Source organism: Salvelinus fontinalis, chromosome 11, assembly GCF_029448725.1.
Source record: "Salvelinus fontinalis isolate EN_2023a chromosome 11, ASM2944872v1, whole genome shotgun sequence".
NCBI classification, from domain to species: domain Eukaryota; kingdom Metazoa; phylum Chordata; class Actinopteri; order Salmoniformes; family Salmonidae; genus Salvelinus; species Salvelinus fontinalis.
In genome coordinates, this window is record NC_074675.1 from 29,542,686 (window position 1) to 29,559,618 (window position 16,933).

General features: G+C 45.1%; 1 protein-coding gene across 1 annotated transcript in view; it reads left to right on the top strand.

Annotated features, from left to right (window-relative positions):
• Positions 1 to 16,933, top strand: part of LOC129864700 (dynein axonemal heavy chain 2-like) — a 57,058-nt gene that overhangs the window by 21,532 nt on the left and 18,593 nt on the right. The window contains exons 15-21 of the mRNA XM_055937005.1: positions 232 to 401; positions 1,311 to 1,427; positions 1,664 to 1,828; positions 3,810 to 3,932; positions 5,050 to 5,198; positions 5,460 to 5,526; positions 16,521 to 16,820. Coding sequence (XP_055792980.1) covers positions 232 to 401; positions 1,311 to 1,427; positions 1,664 to 1,828; positions 3,810 to 3,932; positions 5,050 to 5,198; positions 5,460 to 5,526; positions 16,521 to 16,820 — 1,091 coding nt within the window. The remainder of the gene's footprint in view (positions 1 to 231; positions 402 to 1,310; positions 1,428 to 1,663; positions 1,829 to 3,809; positions 3,933 to 5,049; positions 5,199 to 5,459; positions 5,527 to 16,520; positions 16,821 to 16,933) is intronic.

The following is a 16,933-nucleotide window of genomic DNA, read 5'->3' on the forward strand; positions in this document are numbered from 1 at the left end:
TGGGCACAAAGAGGAAGAGCTAGACCAAAACCTCAGACATACTATATTGTATTAAGAAACTTTTGAATCCTCGCATTGAAAATACAGAAAGGTGAGAGAGGGAGGGGGGGGAGACAGAGAGAGAGAAATATGTTTCCCGTGCCAATAAAGCCCTTTGAATTGAATTGAGAGAGAGAGAGAGAGGTAAAGACAAGAGTTATTGACTGGTTGCCCTTGGTGTCTGGCATGCAGGCGAGGGCAACTTCATCAAGCAGCTGGTCCACTTTGACAAGGACAACATCTCAGACCGCGTACTGAAGAAGATCGGCCAGTACTGCACCCAGCCAGACTTTCATCCAGAGATCATAGGACGGGTCTCCCTGGCCGCCAAGTCTCTCTGTATGTGGGTCAGAGCCATGGAGGTAAGCAGTATACATACATATACACGCAGTGGACAGTTTATTAGGTACATCCATCTCGTACTGGGCCGGACCCCTCTTTTCCTACAGAACAGCCTGAATTATCTGAGGAATGGAAACTTTGCTCAATTTGTATCAAGGGACCTAACATGTGCCAGGAAAACATTCCCCACACGGTTACACCACCGCCACCAGCCTGTACGGTTGACACCAGGCAGGATGGGGTCATTGACTCATACTGCTTACGCCAAATCCTGACTCTGCCGCCAGCATGACGCAAGAGGAACCAGGATTCGTCGGACCAGGCAATGTTTTTCCGCTCCTCAATTGTCCAGTGTTGGTGATCGCGTGCCCACTGGAGACACTTCTTCTTGTTTTTAGCTGATAGGTGTGGAACCCGGTGTGGTCGTCTGCTGCAATAGCCAATCCGTAACAAGGATCGACGAGTTGTGCGTTCCGAGACGCCGTTCTGCAGACCACTGTTGTACTGCGCTGTTATTTGTCTGTTTGTGGCCCGCCTGTTAGCTTGCATGACTCTTGCCATTCTCCTTCGACCTCTCATTTACGAGCTGTTTTTCGCCCACAGGACTGCCACTAACTGGATGTTTTTTGTTTGTCACACCATTCTTGATAAACCCTAGACACTGTTGTGTCAAAAGCCCAGGAGGCCGTCCGTTTCTGAGATACTGGATCTGGCGAGCCTGGCACCAACGGTCATACCACACTCAAAGTCTCTTAGGTCACTCAGTTTGCCCATTCTAACGTTCAATGGAACAGTAACTGAAAGCCTCTACGCCTGTCTGCCTGCTTTATATAGCAAGCCACGGCCACGTGACACACTGTCTGTAGGAGCAAACCATTTTGGTGAACAGGGTGTCTCTCTCTCTCACTGTCTCTCTCTCTCTCTCCCAGGTGTATGGTCGTATCTTCAGGGTGGTGGAGCCTAAGAGAGCCAGGCTAAACGGGGCCATGTCCCAGCTGGCAGAGAAACAGGCTTCCCTGGCAGAGGCCCAGGCGAAACTCATTGAGGTACACACACACACACACCAACTCAGAGAGCTACTGTACAGGGGTGGAGAGGAGGCAGAGGAGACCTGCCTGCCTGGGAAATACTCACTATAGCTGATGCGTCTCTGGAGTGTCAATGAGTCTGTGTGAGTGTTTGTGTTTCTCATTGGTACTCAGGTGCTTTTTGGAAGTGAGAAGTAGTAAAAATGAATCTAGTTGCGTGTGAATCTGTGTGTGTGTGGTGTGTGTGTGTGTAGGTAGGGGAGAAGTTGGACCTGTTGAAGAGGCAGTATGATGAGAAGCTGGCTCAGAAGGAGGAGTTGAGGAGGAAGTCAGAGGACATGGAGATCAAACTGGACCGGGCCGGGAAACTGGTGTCTGGACTGGCTGGAGAGAGAATCCGCTGGGAGGAGACTGTGGTGGTACGATCCCATCTTATTGAGCTCACACAGCCAGCTAAAACACACTATCGCACACGCAACTCATCCCACAGCGTTCACACTAGAGGTCGACCGATTATGATTTTTCAATGCCGATACCGATTATTGGAGGACCAAAAAAAGCCGATACCGATTAATCGTCTGATTTAAAATTGTATTTATTTATTTGTAATAATGACAATTACAAAAATATTGAATGAACACTTTTATTTTAACTTAATATAATACATCAATAAAATCAATATAGCCTCAAATAAATAATGAAACGTTCAATTTGGTTTAAATAATGCAAAAACAAAGTGTTGCAGAAGAAAGTAAAAGTGCAATATGTGCCATGTAAAAAAGCTAACATTTAAGTTCCTTGCTCAGAACATGAGAACATATGAAAGCTGGTGGTTCCTTTTCACACGAGTCTTCAATATTCCCAGGTAAGAAGTTTTAGGTTGTAGTTATTATAGGAATTATAGGACTATTTCTCTCTATACCATTTGTATTTCATATACCTTTGACTATTGGATGTTCTTATAGGCACTATAGTATTGCCAGTGTAACAGTATAGCTTCCGTCCCTCTCCTCGCCCCTACCTGGGCTCGAACCAGGAACACATCGACAACAGCCACCCTCGAAGCATCATTACCCATCACTCCACAAAAGCCTCTGCCCTTGCAGAGCAAGGGGAACAACTACTTCAAGGTCTCAGAGCGAGTGACGTCACCGATTGAAACGCTATTAGCGCGCACCCTGCTAACTAGCTAGCCATTTCACATCGGTTCCCCCAGCCTAATCTTGGGAGTTGATAGGCTTGAAGTCATAAACCGCTCAATGCTTGAAGCACAGCGAAGAGCTGCTGGCAAATGCAGGAAAGTGCTGTTTGAATGAATGCTTACCAGTCTGCTGCTGCCTACCACCGCTCAGTCAGACTGCTCTATCAAATATCAAATCATAGACTTAATTATAACATAATAACACACAGAAATACGAGCCTTAGGTCATTAATATGGTCAAATCCGGAAAATATCATTTAGAAAACAAAACGTTTATTCTTTCATTGAAATACAGAACCGTTCCGTAGTTTATCTAACGGGTGCCATCCCTAAGTCTAGATTTTGCTGTTACAATGCACAACCTTCAATGTTATGTCATAATTATGTACAATTCTGGAAAATTAATTACGGTCTTTGTTAGAAAGAAATGGTCTTCACACAGTTCGCAACGAGCCAGGCGGCCCAAACTGCTGCATATACCCTGACTCTGCATGCACAGAACGCAAGAGAAGTGACACAATTTCCCTAGTTAAAATAAATTAATGTTAGCAGGCAATATTAACTAAATATGCAGGTTTAAAAATATATACTTGTGTATTGATTTTAAAGAAAGGCATTGATGTTTATGGTTAGGTACATTGGTGCAACGACAGTGCTTTTTTCGCGAATGCGCTTGTTAAATCATCACCCGTTTGGCGAAGTAGGCTGTGATTCGATGAGAAATTAACAGGCACCGCATCGATTATATGCAACGCAGGACAAGCTAGATATTCTAGTAATATCATCAACCATGTGTAGTTAACAAGTGATTAGGTTAAGATTGATTGTTTTTTATAAGGTAAGTTTAATGCTAGCTACCAACTTACCGTGGCTTCTTGCTGCACTCGCGTAACAGGTAGTCAGCTTGCCACGCAGTCTCCTCGTGGAGTGCAATGTAATCGGCCACAATCGGTGTCTAAAAATGACGATTACCGATTGTTATGAAAACTTGGAAGAAAATCGGCCATGCCGATTAATCGGTCGACCTCTAGTACAAACCCAGTAGTGTGTCTGAGTCAACTTTCATTTGGTCAGAAGATTAGAATGATCATTTCTTATCATTAAAGTTGGCCGGTAGCTTTTCTCCTTCATCTTTCTTTGTTTTGATGGTCACATCCACGAGTGTGACCTGGAGTGTGTGTTGTGTGTGTGTGTCTCAGGGTTTGGAGACGAACATGGGTTTTCTGGTAGGAGACTGTCTGCTGGCTGCAGCCTTCCTCTCCTACATGGGACCTTTCCTCTCCAACTACAGAGACCAGCTGGTCTCTATCTGGATGAAACAGGTGAGTGGCAATGTCGCTGTCTGGATTTCCCTACACTCTGTCACACTACACCGGTAGGTGGAAATGTACATATGTGTATATATTATATACTGTTACCTTCATGTCTCTCTCTCTCACACATTTAACCACATTCCCTGTTGCTGTTTCTTTCTTTCTCTCTCCCTCTCCCCCTCTCGCTTCCTCTCTCTCCCTCTCCCCCTCTCGCTTCCTCTCTCTCCCTCTCCCCCTCTCGCTTCCTCTCTCTCCCTCTCCCCCTCTCGCTTCCTCTCTCTCCCTCTCCCCCTCTCGCTTCCTCTCTCTTCCTCTCCCCCTCTTGCTTCCTCTCTCTCCCTCTCCCCCTCTCGCTTCCTCTCTCTCCCTCTCCCCCTCTCGCTTCCTCTCTCTCCCTCTCCCCCTCTCGCTTCATCTCTCTCCCGCTCCCCCTCTCGCTTCCTCTCTCCCCCCTCTCGCTTCCTCTCTCCCCCTCTCGCTTCCTCTCTCTCCCTCTCCCCCCCTCGCTTCCTCTCTCTCCCTCTCCCCCCCTCGCTTCCTCTCTCTCCCTCTCCCCCTCTCGCTTCCTCTCTCTCCCTCTCCCCCCCTCGCTTCTCCCTCTCCCCCTCTCGCTTCCTCTCCCTCCCTCTCCCCCTCTCGCTTCCTCTCTCTCCCTCTCCCCCTCTTGCTTCCTCTCTCTCCCTCCCCACTCTCACTCCCTCTCCCCCTCTCTCTCCCTCCCCACTCTCTCTTCCTCTCACTTCCTCTCTCTCTCTCTTCCTCTCACTCTCTCTCTCTCACCTATCCCTCCCTCTCCCCCTCTCGCTTCCTCTCTCCCTCCCCACTCTCTCTTCCTCACTCGCTCTCTCTCTCTCTCCCTCTCTCTATCTCCCTCTCCCTCCCTCTCCCCCTCTCGCTATTCACTGTTACCTTCATGTCTCTCTCTCTCACACATTTAACCACATTCCCTGTTGCTGTTTCTTTCTTTCTCTCTCCCTCTCCCCCTCTCGCTTCCTCTCTCTCCCTCTCCCCCTCTCGCTTCCTCTCTCTCCCTCCCCACTCTCTCTTCCTCACTCCCTCTCCACTCTCTCTCCCTCCCCACTCTCTCTTCCTCTCTCTCGCTCTCCCTCCCTCTCTTCTCCATCAGGTGCGTGAGTTGGAGGTGCCGTGTTCTCCAGGTTTTAGTTTTGCTGTGTTCCTGTCCAAGCCCACGGCCGTAAGGGACTGGAACATCCAGGGTCTGCCCTCCGACGCCTTCTCCACCGAGAACGGAGTCATCGTCACCCGCGGCAACCGGTCCGACAACACACACACACATCCAGTAGAGACTAGCATCGTTGTTCAGTTCTCTCCTTCTTTGCTTAGTTTCATATTGATAATATTACTTCAGTAGTCTAAACGAGACAAAACCGCTCAATTGAATCAAACAAAGATTACACCTATCTCAGTCTCACAGACCTCACTGATGAGGCTAAGAAGACATACTAGAGTTTGGGTGTCATGGCTACTGTCTAGCTTGATGATGTGAACGTATCGCTTCTCTTTGTTTTTCCCAAGATGGCCGCTGATGGTGGACCCACAAGGCCAAGCCCTGAAGTGGGTCAAAAGTATGGAGATGAAGAGGGTGAGACCTGCTTTGTGCAAATTATGTCTGTCTCTCTGTCTCTCTACCACACACACACACACACACACCTTCTCTCTCCTCGCTCTCACATTTCTCTCCGCCACTGTCTAATTTCATAGTATTGACCTCGTACTCGCTGCATTGTGTGCTTTTTTCGACGCATTCCATGTAACATGAATAGATGTCACTTTTCTTGGTCAAAGCTCTTTCTCTCCTAACCCTTGACCTTTACTATACTTACAGTGTTGGAAGGTCACTGAAAACATGAAGCATAACACGTACAATATCAAATGTCCTTGGTCACATACACGAGGTCAGCAGATGTTATTGCGAGTGTAGCGAAACGCTTGTGCTTCTCGTTCCGACAGTGCAGCAATATCTAACAAGTAATCTAACAATTCCACAACAACTACCTTATACACACAAATAAGGAAAGGATGGGTTAAGAATATGTACATATAAATATATGGATGAGCAACGGCCGACCGCCATAGACGAGATGCAGTAGTATAAAATACATGATATACATATGGGATGAGTAATGCAAGATATGTAGACATCATTATTAAAGTGGCATTAATACAGTGACTAGGAAAGTGACTAGTGATCCATTTGTTAGAGTGGTCAATGATTTCAAGTCTGTATGTCGGCAGCAGCCTCTCTGTGTTAGTGATGAATATACAGTAACAGCAACATTCATTATATACAGTAGTGTATCTGTGAAATGGTATAGAATCAGCTTGAACCTGTCTGTCGAAGACGCTTGGACCTTCTTTTTTGATATTTTCAGTGGTATTGTTAACCAACACGCCCCCATAAAGAAAATGAGAATTAAAGCCCCTGGTTTGACCGTGATCTTGCAGAGTTACTCCACCTCAAGAATTGCATTTGGCGAAAGGCTCCTCACACGCATACTCAGGCTGACTGGCTCTCGTTCAGGCAAATGAGAAATAGGTGCACTCAGGCTATCCGGAAGGCCAGAGTTAGTTACTTTAAGGAGCAGTTCTCTCTCTGTGGGTCAAACCCCAAGAAGTTCTTGAAAACGGTTAAAGACCTGGAGAATAAACCCTCCTCCTCACAGCTGCCCTTGTCCCTTAATGTTGATGTGGTTGTTACTGACAAGAAGCACATGGCTGAGCTCTTTAATCACCACTTCATTAAGTCAGGATTCCTATTTGACTCAGCCATGCCTCCTTGCCTGTCCAACATTTCCTCATCTCCCACCTCTTCTAATGCGACTATCCCCGATGCTTCTTTTTCACCGGCCCCGCTACAAAGTTTCTCCCTGAAGGCAGTCAGAGTCAGAGGTTGCTGCCCCTATCATCGCCAAGCCTATCCCCGACCTTTTTAACCTGTCTCTCCTCTCTGAGGAGGTTCCCAATGCTTGGAAGGCAGCCACGGTTCTTCCTTTATTTAAAGGGGGAGATCAAGCTGATCCTAACTGCTATAGGCCAATTTCTATTTTGCCCTGTTTATCAAAACTGTTAGAAAATCTGGTCAATAATCAAATCAAATGTATTTATAAAGCCCTTCTTACATCAGCTGATATCTCAAAGTGCTGTACAGAAACCCAGCCTAAAACCCCAAACAGCAAGCAATGCAGGTGTAGAAGCACGGTGGCTAGGAAAAACTCCCTAGAAAGGCCAGAACCTAGGAAGAAACCTAGAGAGGAACCAGGCTATGAGGGGTGGCCAGTCCTCTTCTGGCTGTGCCGGGTGGAGATTATAACAGAACATGGCCAAGATGTTCAAATGTTCATAGATGACCAGCAGGGTCAAATAATAATAATCACAGTGGTTGTCGAGCGTGCAACAGGACAGTACCTCAGGAGTAAATGTCAGTTGGCTTTTCATAGCCGATCATTCAGGGTATCTCTACCGCTCCTGTCTCTAGAGAGTTGAAAACAGCAGGTCTGGAACGGATAGCACGTCCGGTGAACAGGTCAGGGTTCCATAGCCGCAGGCAGAACAGTTGAAACTGGAGCAGCAGCATGGCCAGGTGGACTGGGGACAGCAAGGAGTCATCAGGTCAGGTAGTCCTGAGGCATGGTCCTAGGGCTCAGGTCCTGCGAGAGAGAGAGAAGGAAAGAATTAGAGAGGGCATACTTAAATTCACACAGGACACCGGATAAGACAGGAGAAATACTCCAGATATAACAGACTGACCCTAGCCCCCCGACACATGAACTACTGCAGCATAAATACTGGAGGCTGAGACAGGAGGGGTCGGGAGACACTGTGGCCCCATCTGACGATACCCCCGGACAGGGCCAAACAGGCAGGATATAACCCCACCCACTTTGCCAAAGCACAGCCCCCACACCACTAGAGGGATATCTTCAACCACCAACTTACCATCCTGAGACAAGGCCGAGTATAGCCCACAAAGATCTCCACCATGGCACAACTCAAGAGGGGGCGCTTTTTTCAACTGACTGGCTTTCTTGATGTCTTTAGTATTCTCTCTGGTATGCAATCTGGTTTCCGCTCAGGTTATAGACGTGTCATTGCAACCTTAAAAGTCCTCAATGATGTCACCATTTCCCTTGATTCTAAGCAATGTTGTGCTGCTATTTTTATTGACTTGGCCAAAGCTTTTGATACGGTAGACCATTCCATTCTTGTGGGCTGGCTAAGGAGTATTGGTGTCTCTGAGGGGTCTTTGGCCTGGTTTGCTAAGTACCTCTCTCAAAGAGTGCAATGTATAAAGTCAAAACGTCTGCTGTCTCATCCACTGCCTGTCACCAAGGGAGTATCCCACGGCTCAATCTTAGGCCCCACGCTCTTCTCAATTTACATCAACAACATAGCTCAGGCAGTAGGAAGCTCTCATCCATTTATATGCAGACGATACAGTCTTATACTCAGCTGGCCCCTCCCCGGATTTTGTGTTAAATGCTCTACAACAAAGCTTTCTTAGTGTCCAACAAGCTTTCTCTACCATTAACCTTGTTCTGAACACCTCCAAAACAACGGTCATGTGGTTTGGTAAGAAGAATGGCCCTCTCCCCACAGGTGTGATTACTACCTCTGAGGGTTTAGAGCTTGAGGAAGCCACATCATACAAGTACTTGGGAGTATGGCTAGATGGTACACTGTCCTTCTCTCAGCACATATCAAAGCTGCAGGCTAAAGTTAAATCTAGACTTGGTTTCCTATCGTAATCGCTCCTCTTTCATCCCAGCTGGCAAACTAACCCTGATTCAGATGACCATCCTACCCATGCTAGATTATGGAGACATAATTTATAGATAGGCAGGTAAGGGTGCTCTCGAGCGGCTAGATGTTCTTTACCATTCGGCCATCAGATTTGCCACCAATGCTCCTTATAGGACACATCACTGCACTCTATACTCTTCTGTAAACTGGCCATCTCTGTATACCTGTCGCAAGACCCACTGCCTCACTCCCCCCTATCTGAGATACCTACTGCAGCCCTCATCCTCCACATACAACACCCGTTCTGCCAGTCACAATCCGCTATAGGTCCCCAAAGCACACACATCCCTGGGTCCCTCGTCTTTTCAGTTCGCTGCAGCTAGCAACTGGAACGAGCTGCAACAAACACTCAAACTGGACAGTTTTATCTCAATCTCTTCATTCAAAGACTCAATCATGGACACTCTTACTGACAGTTGTGGTTGCTTTGCGTGATGTATTGTTGTCTCTATTGTCTTGCCCTTTGTGCTGTTGTCTGTGCCCAATAATGTTTGTACCATGTTTTGTGCTGCTGCCATGTTTTGTTGCTACCATGTTGTTGTCAGTTTGTGTTGCTACCATGCTGTGTTGTCATGTGTTGCTGCCTCGCTATGTTGTTGTCTTAGGTCTGTCTTTATGTAGTGTTGTGTTGTCTCTCTTGTTGTGTTTTGTCCTATATTTTTATTTAATTGTTTTTATTTTGAATCCCAGCCCCCGTCCCCGCAGGAGACCTTTTGCCTTTTGGTAGGCCGTCATTGTAAATAAGAATTTGTTCTTAACTGGCTTGCCGAGTTAAATGAAATATCCCCTCAAGGAGCCAAATGGAGCCAGATTCTCCACTGTAATCCCATCAACAAAGCACATTTGAGACAGGTTTTGACAGTTGAATGCTTTTAGTTAGGGCCAGTCGGCTTCCTTCATCAAACAAGATCCTTTCAGCACAGAGACACACTCCCAAGCACACAAACACACACACAGTGACCCAGGTGAACAAGGAGGAAGTTTACAACCTAATTTTTTCCTCCCCAGCTCTGTGGTTTCTCTCCTCTTTTCTTTCCTCCTTTCTTCAGACACTTGTTGTATGTGTTCCCTCGCTCGCTCCTTTTGGCATTTTAAGAGGCAGTTTGGCCCTTTCAGTCAGTAAGGTAACGTCAGTAAAAAACAGTCAATTTCTTCAAAAGGCACCTTTTGTGTGTGTGTGTGTGTGTTTGAAAGAAACAGAGAGAGAATAGGCAGGTGTGTGTAGTTACCCTAAGAGTGAGTGATGGTGAAGGGAGGGAGGGGGGAAGAGAGTGACTCAGGCACCCCTTCTGTTTTTCTCAGTCTAGACCAGTCTGTGGGTCACCATGCCTTTTTTCTGCCACTCTCAGACAAGACAGACGACACCAATTTTCATCCACGTCTGGCCAGGACTACCTCTCTTCTATTCTCTGGCCAATTTCACTTCTTATGTACACTACCGTTCAAAAGTTTGTGGTCACTTTGAAATGTCCTTGGTTTTGAAAGAAAAGCACATTTTCGGTCCGTTAAAAATAACATTGAATTGATCAAAAATACAGTGTAGACATTGTTTTTTTTAAATAATATGTTTATTATTTGCCAATAAAACATATATTAAAAAAGACAGCAATACAAACTTTGACATTCGTTGTACTGTTGAAGGGGATGGCCAATTTAGAGGACAAAACAAAAGTTAACTCACACATACACAAAATAAAACAACATCCTATTAGGTGGTACATGTATAAGAAGACAGCATATAGTCATTACAAGCAGTGTAGTTCAGCCAAAAATAAATATTGAGTGTAGTATAGCACAGAGTAGCAGCAGATCATCAACCCAGTTATGAAGCGGGACTAGATCATTTATCCAGTATCGGCTGCCGTATTTTGTAAAACAATGGACTTCTATTGGAGGTATTGTATCAAATCTTTTCCATATGTATTACATTTAGGGTGACCACATTTCATAGGTAGGTACAGTCTCTAATTTCCAAAATTGCAATATGAGCCTTTTGGCTAATAAGAGTACAAAGAGAGACAGCCTTTCCCTCCTGGTTATTCCCATCAACTGTGCCAAACAGAGCGATCAATGGGTCTGGGGCTATAACTCTATCGAAGGCTTTAGATAAGTAATCAAAATGAGAGCCCAGTAAGCATGTAACTTAGGACATGTCCAAAATAAGTGGGTCAACGTCCCCTCATCCTGCTTGCACCTCTCACACAGGTGTCCGGGAGTATTTTATGCAGTTTCACTTTTGAGTAATGTAACCTGTGTATCACCTTAAACTGTACAAGGTTGTGTCTGGCATTCACTGAACTGTGGTTTATATTCCTGAGAGCTTCTATCCAGTCCTCATCTGAGATTTTTGAACCAAGTTCTTGTTCCCAAGCCCTTTTAATGGTGTCTGTGGATACCTCTATGTGGGCCTGTAGCACATCATACAGTCTAGAGACCGACCCTTTTGAATGGGGTTAGACAAGGATCAGGCTATCTAATGTAGGATTATTTGGCTTAATGCCATACTGTGGGATATGTGTCCTTAAGAAATTCCTGATTTGGAGGCATCTGAAAAAATGTGTTGTTGGCATGTTGAACTTTCCCTGTAATTGTTGAAATGAAGCTAACTGACCATCAATGTATAAATGACCAATTGTTGAGAGCCCCTTCTCCCTCCACTGTGAAAACACCATATCATCCAATGCAGCGTGGAAAGCATGATTCAGGCATATCGGTCTGTCAATGTATACAGTGGGTATGTTTAGAAAATACCTCATCTTTTTCCAGATCCTAAGAGTATGACAAATGACTGGATTAGAGTCATAAGTGGCTTTTTTTCCACATATGATGGACTATTAACAAGGGCAGGGAGTGAGGAACGTTGACAGGAGGCCTGCTCAATCAAAAGCCATGAAGGCATATCATTCTGTCGCCTCCCAGGTAAACTTTCCCTCCAGAAAGACACAATGTTCAGATTAGCAGCCCAATAATACAGTTTAAAGTGAGGAAGGCCAAAGCCCCCCTCTATCTTGTACTTGCATAAATGCTTCTTTGAAATTCTGACTGCCTTGTTATCCCATAAAAATGGAATCACTATTGAATCCAGTTTCTTAAAATAGCTTTGTGGTATGAAATTGGGTAGGCATTGGAAGAGGTAAAGAAACCTGGGTATGACAACCATTTTAATAGCGTTTATACGACCAACCAAGGAAATAGGCAAGAGTTTTCCAAAAATCTATATTTTGTTTTAGCTGATAAATGTTCATGTCTCAATTCGCTTTCAATAGCTGATCAAGGTATCTTGTCACTACAATGCCAAGGCTTGTGAACTTGTCCATCACTATTCTAAATGGGGTAGATTGCAGAAATTGCATATCCACAGGCCGGGATATCGGCATCAATTCGCTTTTTTGCCAGTTTATCTTGTAGCCAGAGAAGGAGCCGAATGTGTTTATCAAGTTAAGTAAGGGTGGAATAGAAGTTTTAGGCTTGGAGAAAAACAACAGAACATCGTCTGCATATAGGGACATTTTGTGCTGCGTGTCTTTTATTTTAACAGAAGCTATATCGGCACATGCCCGAATGCGAGTAGCAAGTTGTTCCATGGCTATAGCGAAGAGAGCGGTCGAAATAGGGCATCCCTCTCGGCAGCCCTTGAACAGGCGGAATGACTGCGATATTTCCTGATTGGTTACCACGGACGCCATTGGGTGTGCATAAATAATTCTTATCCAATTAATATATTTCTTTCCAAACCCGAAATGCTCCAGACTTTATTTTCAACTTCATGATCATGATACATTACGTTGAAAAGGCGTCTCAAATTGTAGTATATATGTCGGCCCGGGATAAAAACCTGTCTGGTCAGAGTGTATGATGTCAGAAATATATTTTTTCAATCGGTTTGCCAATATCTTTGTCAACACCTTATTTTCTATGAGGAGTAACGACACGGGGCGATAAGACGACATCTCCATGGAATCTCGTATCTTTTTTCAAGATCCGAGCTATTGTAGCCTCACAGTGTTTGCGGGAGTTTGGCATTTGTTTTGGATTGTTTAAACATTCGCAACATAAGTGGAGCTAGACTGGCGCAGTACTTCTTATAGAACTATATTACATATCAATCGGGCCCAGGGGCCTTGCTGTTTGGAAATTGTGCTATCGCTGTATTAATTTCCTCTAAAGTTATCCCAGCATCGAGTGCAGCAGCTGCCCCCCTGTCTAGTTTAGCAAGTTCACATTCAGCGAGAAAGCGTTCCATAGTTTGTGGATCAGTAGCATCGCATTTTGATTGGTATAGCTCTGAGTAAAACTGCGCAAAGCATTTATTAATATCCTGCGGATCTGTTACTATTTTACCCTTCTTGTCTTTTATTATGTGAATAGCTCTAGATGCCTGTACATGCCTTAGCTGTCTTGCTAATAATTTATGTGGTTTGTTACCCAGTTCAAAATAACTTTGTTGCGTTCTAGCAAGTAAAGAGCCCACCCGTTTCGAAAAGATGTTATTGTATTCATATTTCAACTTTGATCTTCTCAAGGCCTGTATTCGAGAAATTCGTCCTAAAAACGTTCTCCTGTTCCCCTAACTCTCTTTCAATTTCTCTCAGCCCAGTATTGGTGCGTTTCTTCCTCTCTGATGTATAAGAAATACTGTAACCTCTAATCACAGCCTTCAGAGATTCCCAAAGGGTGGAGTCGTCAACATCCCCCGTGCAGTTAGCTCCGAGGAAAAAGGCAATCTGCTCCTTCAAATACTGACAAAAAGCCTCATCTTTCAACAGGTATGCGTCTAAGCGCCACGGTCGCCGACCTGTCGACATATTGTAGAGTTTCAGCACCATGGACAGAGGAGAGTGGTCCGTAATTAGAATAGGGTGATAGGTAACCGACGCAGCTGCTGAAATTAGTTTGGAGTCTAAAAAAAATTGTAAATTCTGGAATATGATTTATGAACTGATGAAAATAAAGAATAATCCCTATCTGTTGGGTGCATCAGTCTCCAAATATCGACAATGTTAAGGTTTGTCAACAATGTATTTAGACAGGCACTGGCATTTGATTGTTGAAGTGACCTTGATAGTTATTTATCTAAAAGAGGATCTAACGTACAGTTAAAGTCACCTCCAACAATAACACTTGTTTTTCCTTATCAGGCTTGCTACCCCTCTCGCTTTTGCATCAAAGTTAGACTGGTATATCTGACCGATCCAGCCGACTCGTAGCTTGGCCTGCGCGGAGCGTTTAATATGAGTTTCTTGAAGAAGCACTATGTCAGCGCCCAGTGATTTAAGATGAGAAAAAACCTTAGCTCGTTTCACGACATGACCTAAGCCATTACAGTTCCAGCTGCCTATCTTTATTCCACCAGGTCTACTCTGTGCTCGGTCACTATGTGGCATTTCTTATTTTAGAGCAAATTGTTGCTGTCATACAAAACCCAGAAGAAAAACGTCCCGCCGTGCAGGAGCTTGGCATGCCACCTGTATTAATAAACGTGAACATAAAACACAGACCCCCTCCCCCCTCCCGTCCCTTTACTGAGTGACTTCCCCAAACGAAGCACTCATTGACTAACACACAAACCTTAGGGTGTCTAGACATACAGCTTGAACTAACTCGTCATCTATAGATGCCCCGCATATAAAATAATATTAAATAACAATCCACTCACACGTTAGGGGGTGAGTGGCGCTAAAACATGATAGGCTAAACAATGCTATATAAGCCACAACATCTCACCCATCACATAAGTCCCGATTTCTGATCTTCTGATCGAAAAGACATAGGCAGGAAATTCAAACACATTCCTGGCCTGTATTTGGCCATTTAGCCGGTTGACACAGCCGTTCTGTACAGCCGTTCTTGACACAGCCAGGGAACTTGCTTGACAAGAACAGATCGGCCTCTTTTGGGTTGTCAAACGTACGTGTTGATCCCTCGACTGTCACCTTAAACCGGGCTGGGAAGAGGAATCCATATCGGATGTTGGCCGCCCTGCATTTGTTGCGTAACTCATAATACTCTTTCCGTTGGTTCCTCACCTCCAAAGTAAGATCTGGGTAGAAAGACACCCTGGCTCCGTTGTAGTTAAGGGGTACTTTTGACTAGCCAGCTTGAGAATGAGATCCCTGGTCTGGGGATAGCGCAGCCGTACAATGAATGGCCTTGGTGGCGCGCCAAAACACCAGTCTCAACGTCAACAGTGAACAGGCGACTCCGGGATGCTGGCCTTCTTGGCAGAGTTCCTCTGTCCAGTGTCTGTGTTCTTCTGCCTGTCTTAATCTTTTATTTTTCTTGGCCAGTGTGAGAGATGGCTTTTTCTTTGCAATTCTGCCTTGAAGGCCAGCATCCCGGAGTCGCCTCTTCACTGTTGACGTTGAGACTGGTGTTTTCCGGGTACTATTTAATGAAGCTGCCAGTTGAGGACTTGTGAGGCGTCTGTTTCTCAAACTAGACACTCTGATGTACTTGTCCTCTTGCTCAGTTGTGCACCAGGGCCTCCCAGTCCTCTTTCTATTCTGGTTAGAGCCAGTCTGCGCTGTTCTGTGAAGGGAGTAGTACACAGCGTTGTACGAGATCTTCAGTTTCTTGGCAATTTCTCGCATGGAATAGCCTTCATTTCTCAGAACAAGAATAGACTGACGAGTTGATACATTAGCCTTTTAAAATGATCAACTTGGATTAGCTAACACAACGTTCCAGTGGAACACAGGAGGGATGGTTGCTGATAATGGGCCTCTGTACGCCTATGTAGATATTACATAAAAAATCAGCTGTTTCCAGCAACAATAGTCATTTACAACATTAACAATGTCTACACTGTATTTCTGATCAATTTGATGTTATCTTAACGGACAAAAAATATGCTTTTCTTTCAAAAACAAGGACATATCCTAGTGACTCCAAACTTTTGAATGGTAGTGTATGTCCAGGTCCCTCCCTCCCTCCCTCCCTCCCTCCCTCCCTCCCTCCCTCCCTCCCTCCCTCCCTCCCTCCCTCCCTCTCTGACCTTTCACTCCTCTCCAGCTGCTTTTAGCCTAGTCTCATCAGCACCACTCTACTCCAATGCTCTCCTATAATACATCCTAAACGCTGACATTTGGGGACAATTGGGCAATGGCTTTAGCAACGGTAACAGACGTGTAGTGCTGAGCCATTAATCACAATGTCACAGATTTTTTTTGTTTTTAAACAACTAATTGATCGAGTGGGTTCAATTATTTTAATTTCTGGGTTTTTCTTCTGTGAGCTCAATGCGTACGGTGCGCTGCAGTTTCTCAAGAGATAAATCAGGACATGCCCGAACTGTGTGATGTAGTAGGAAGTTGTAGTTTCAAACTGGCCAATGTTCTACATAGTTTAGCGTCGGAAATGTGATAATTAACTACAACCTCCATAATCCATTGCGTGATTGCTTGTCCAGTCTGTGTTTCTTTTACGCCTGCTTCGTAAGGGAAAGAAGAATGCAGGATCAAGAGGGGATACATAGAAATAGTGATTCTTTTTTTTATAACCGAACCAACCTCAAAAAGCACTGATCGCTCAGCGCTACAGGCGTGAAACAATGTCTACTCCTCTGTCTGACAAGGCTTTTTTGTGTGGTCGTATTTCACTTTTCACTGTTTGCTTTTTCTTGTCTCATTCACTGGGCTCTCTTCTCTCTCTTTCTCATCGCTCATTTTGCTTTCATGCGTTCCATCACTAGTATTTGCTTTGCTTTTGTTTTGTTTGTTTATTTGTCTTGGTCTCTCCCTCTTTCTCTTTCTTTCTCTCGCTTTCTCCCTCTCTCAGGGTCTGAAAGTGATAGACCTTCAGATGCCAGACTTCCTGCGTATCTTGGAGAATGCGGTCCAGTTTGGTTCTCCGGTTCTGCTGCAGAACGTCCAGGAGGAACTGGATCCCTCGCTGGCCCCCATCCTCAACAAGTCTCTCACACACGTCGGTGGAAGGCTCCTGTTGAAGTTAGGTGATAAAGAGGTGGAGTACAGCCCAGAGTTCAGATTCTACATCACCACCAAGCTGTCCAACCCTCACTACACCCCCGAGATCTCCACCAAGACCACCATCGTCAATTTTGCTGTCAAGGAGCAGGTCGGTACATGTGTTTGTGTGTGTGTAATCTTCGCATTTGTATGCGTAATCTGTGTATGCAGATGAGTGTGTTTCGACATGTCCACATCGCGTGTGTATATTTTGAACCTTGT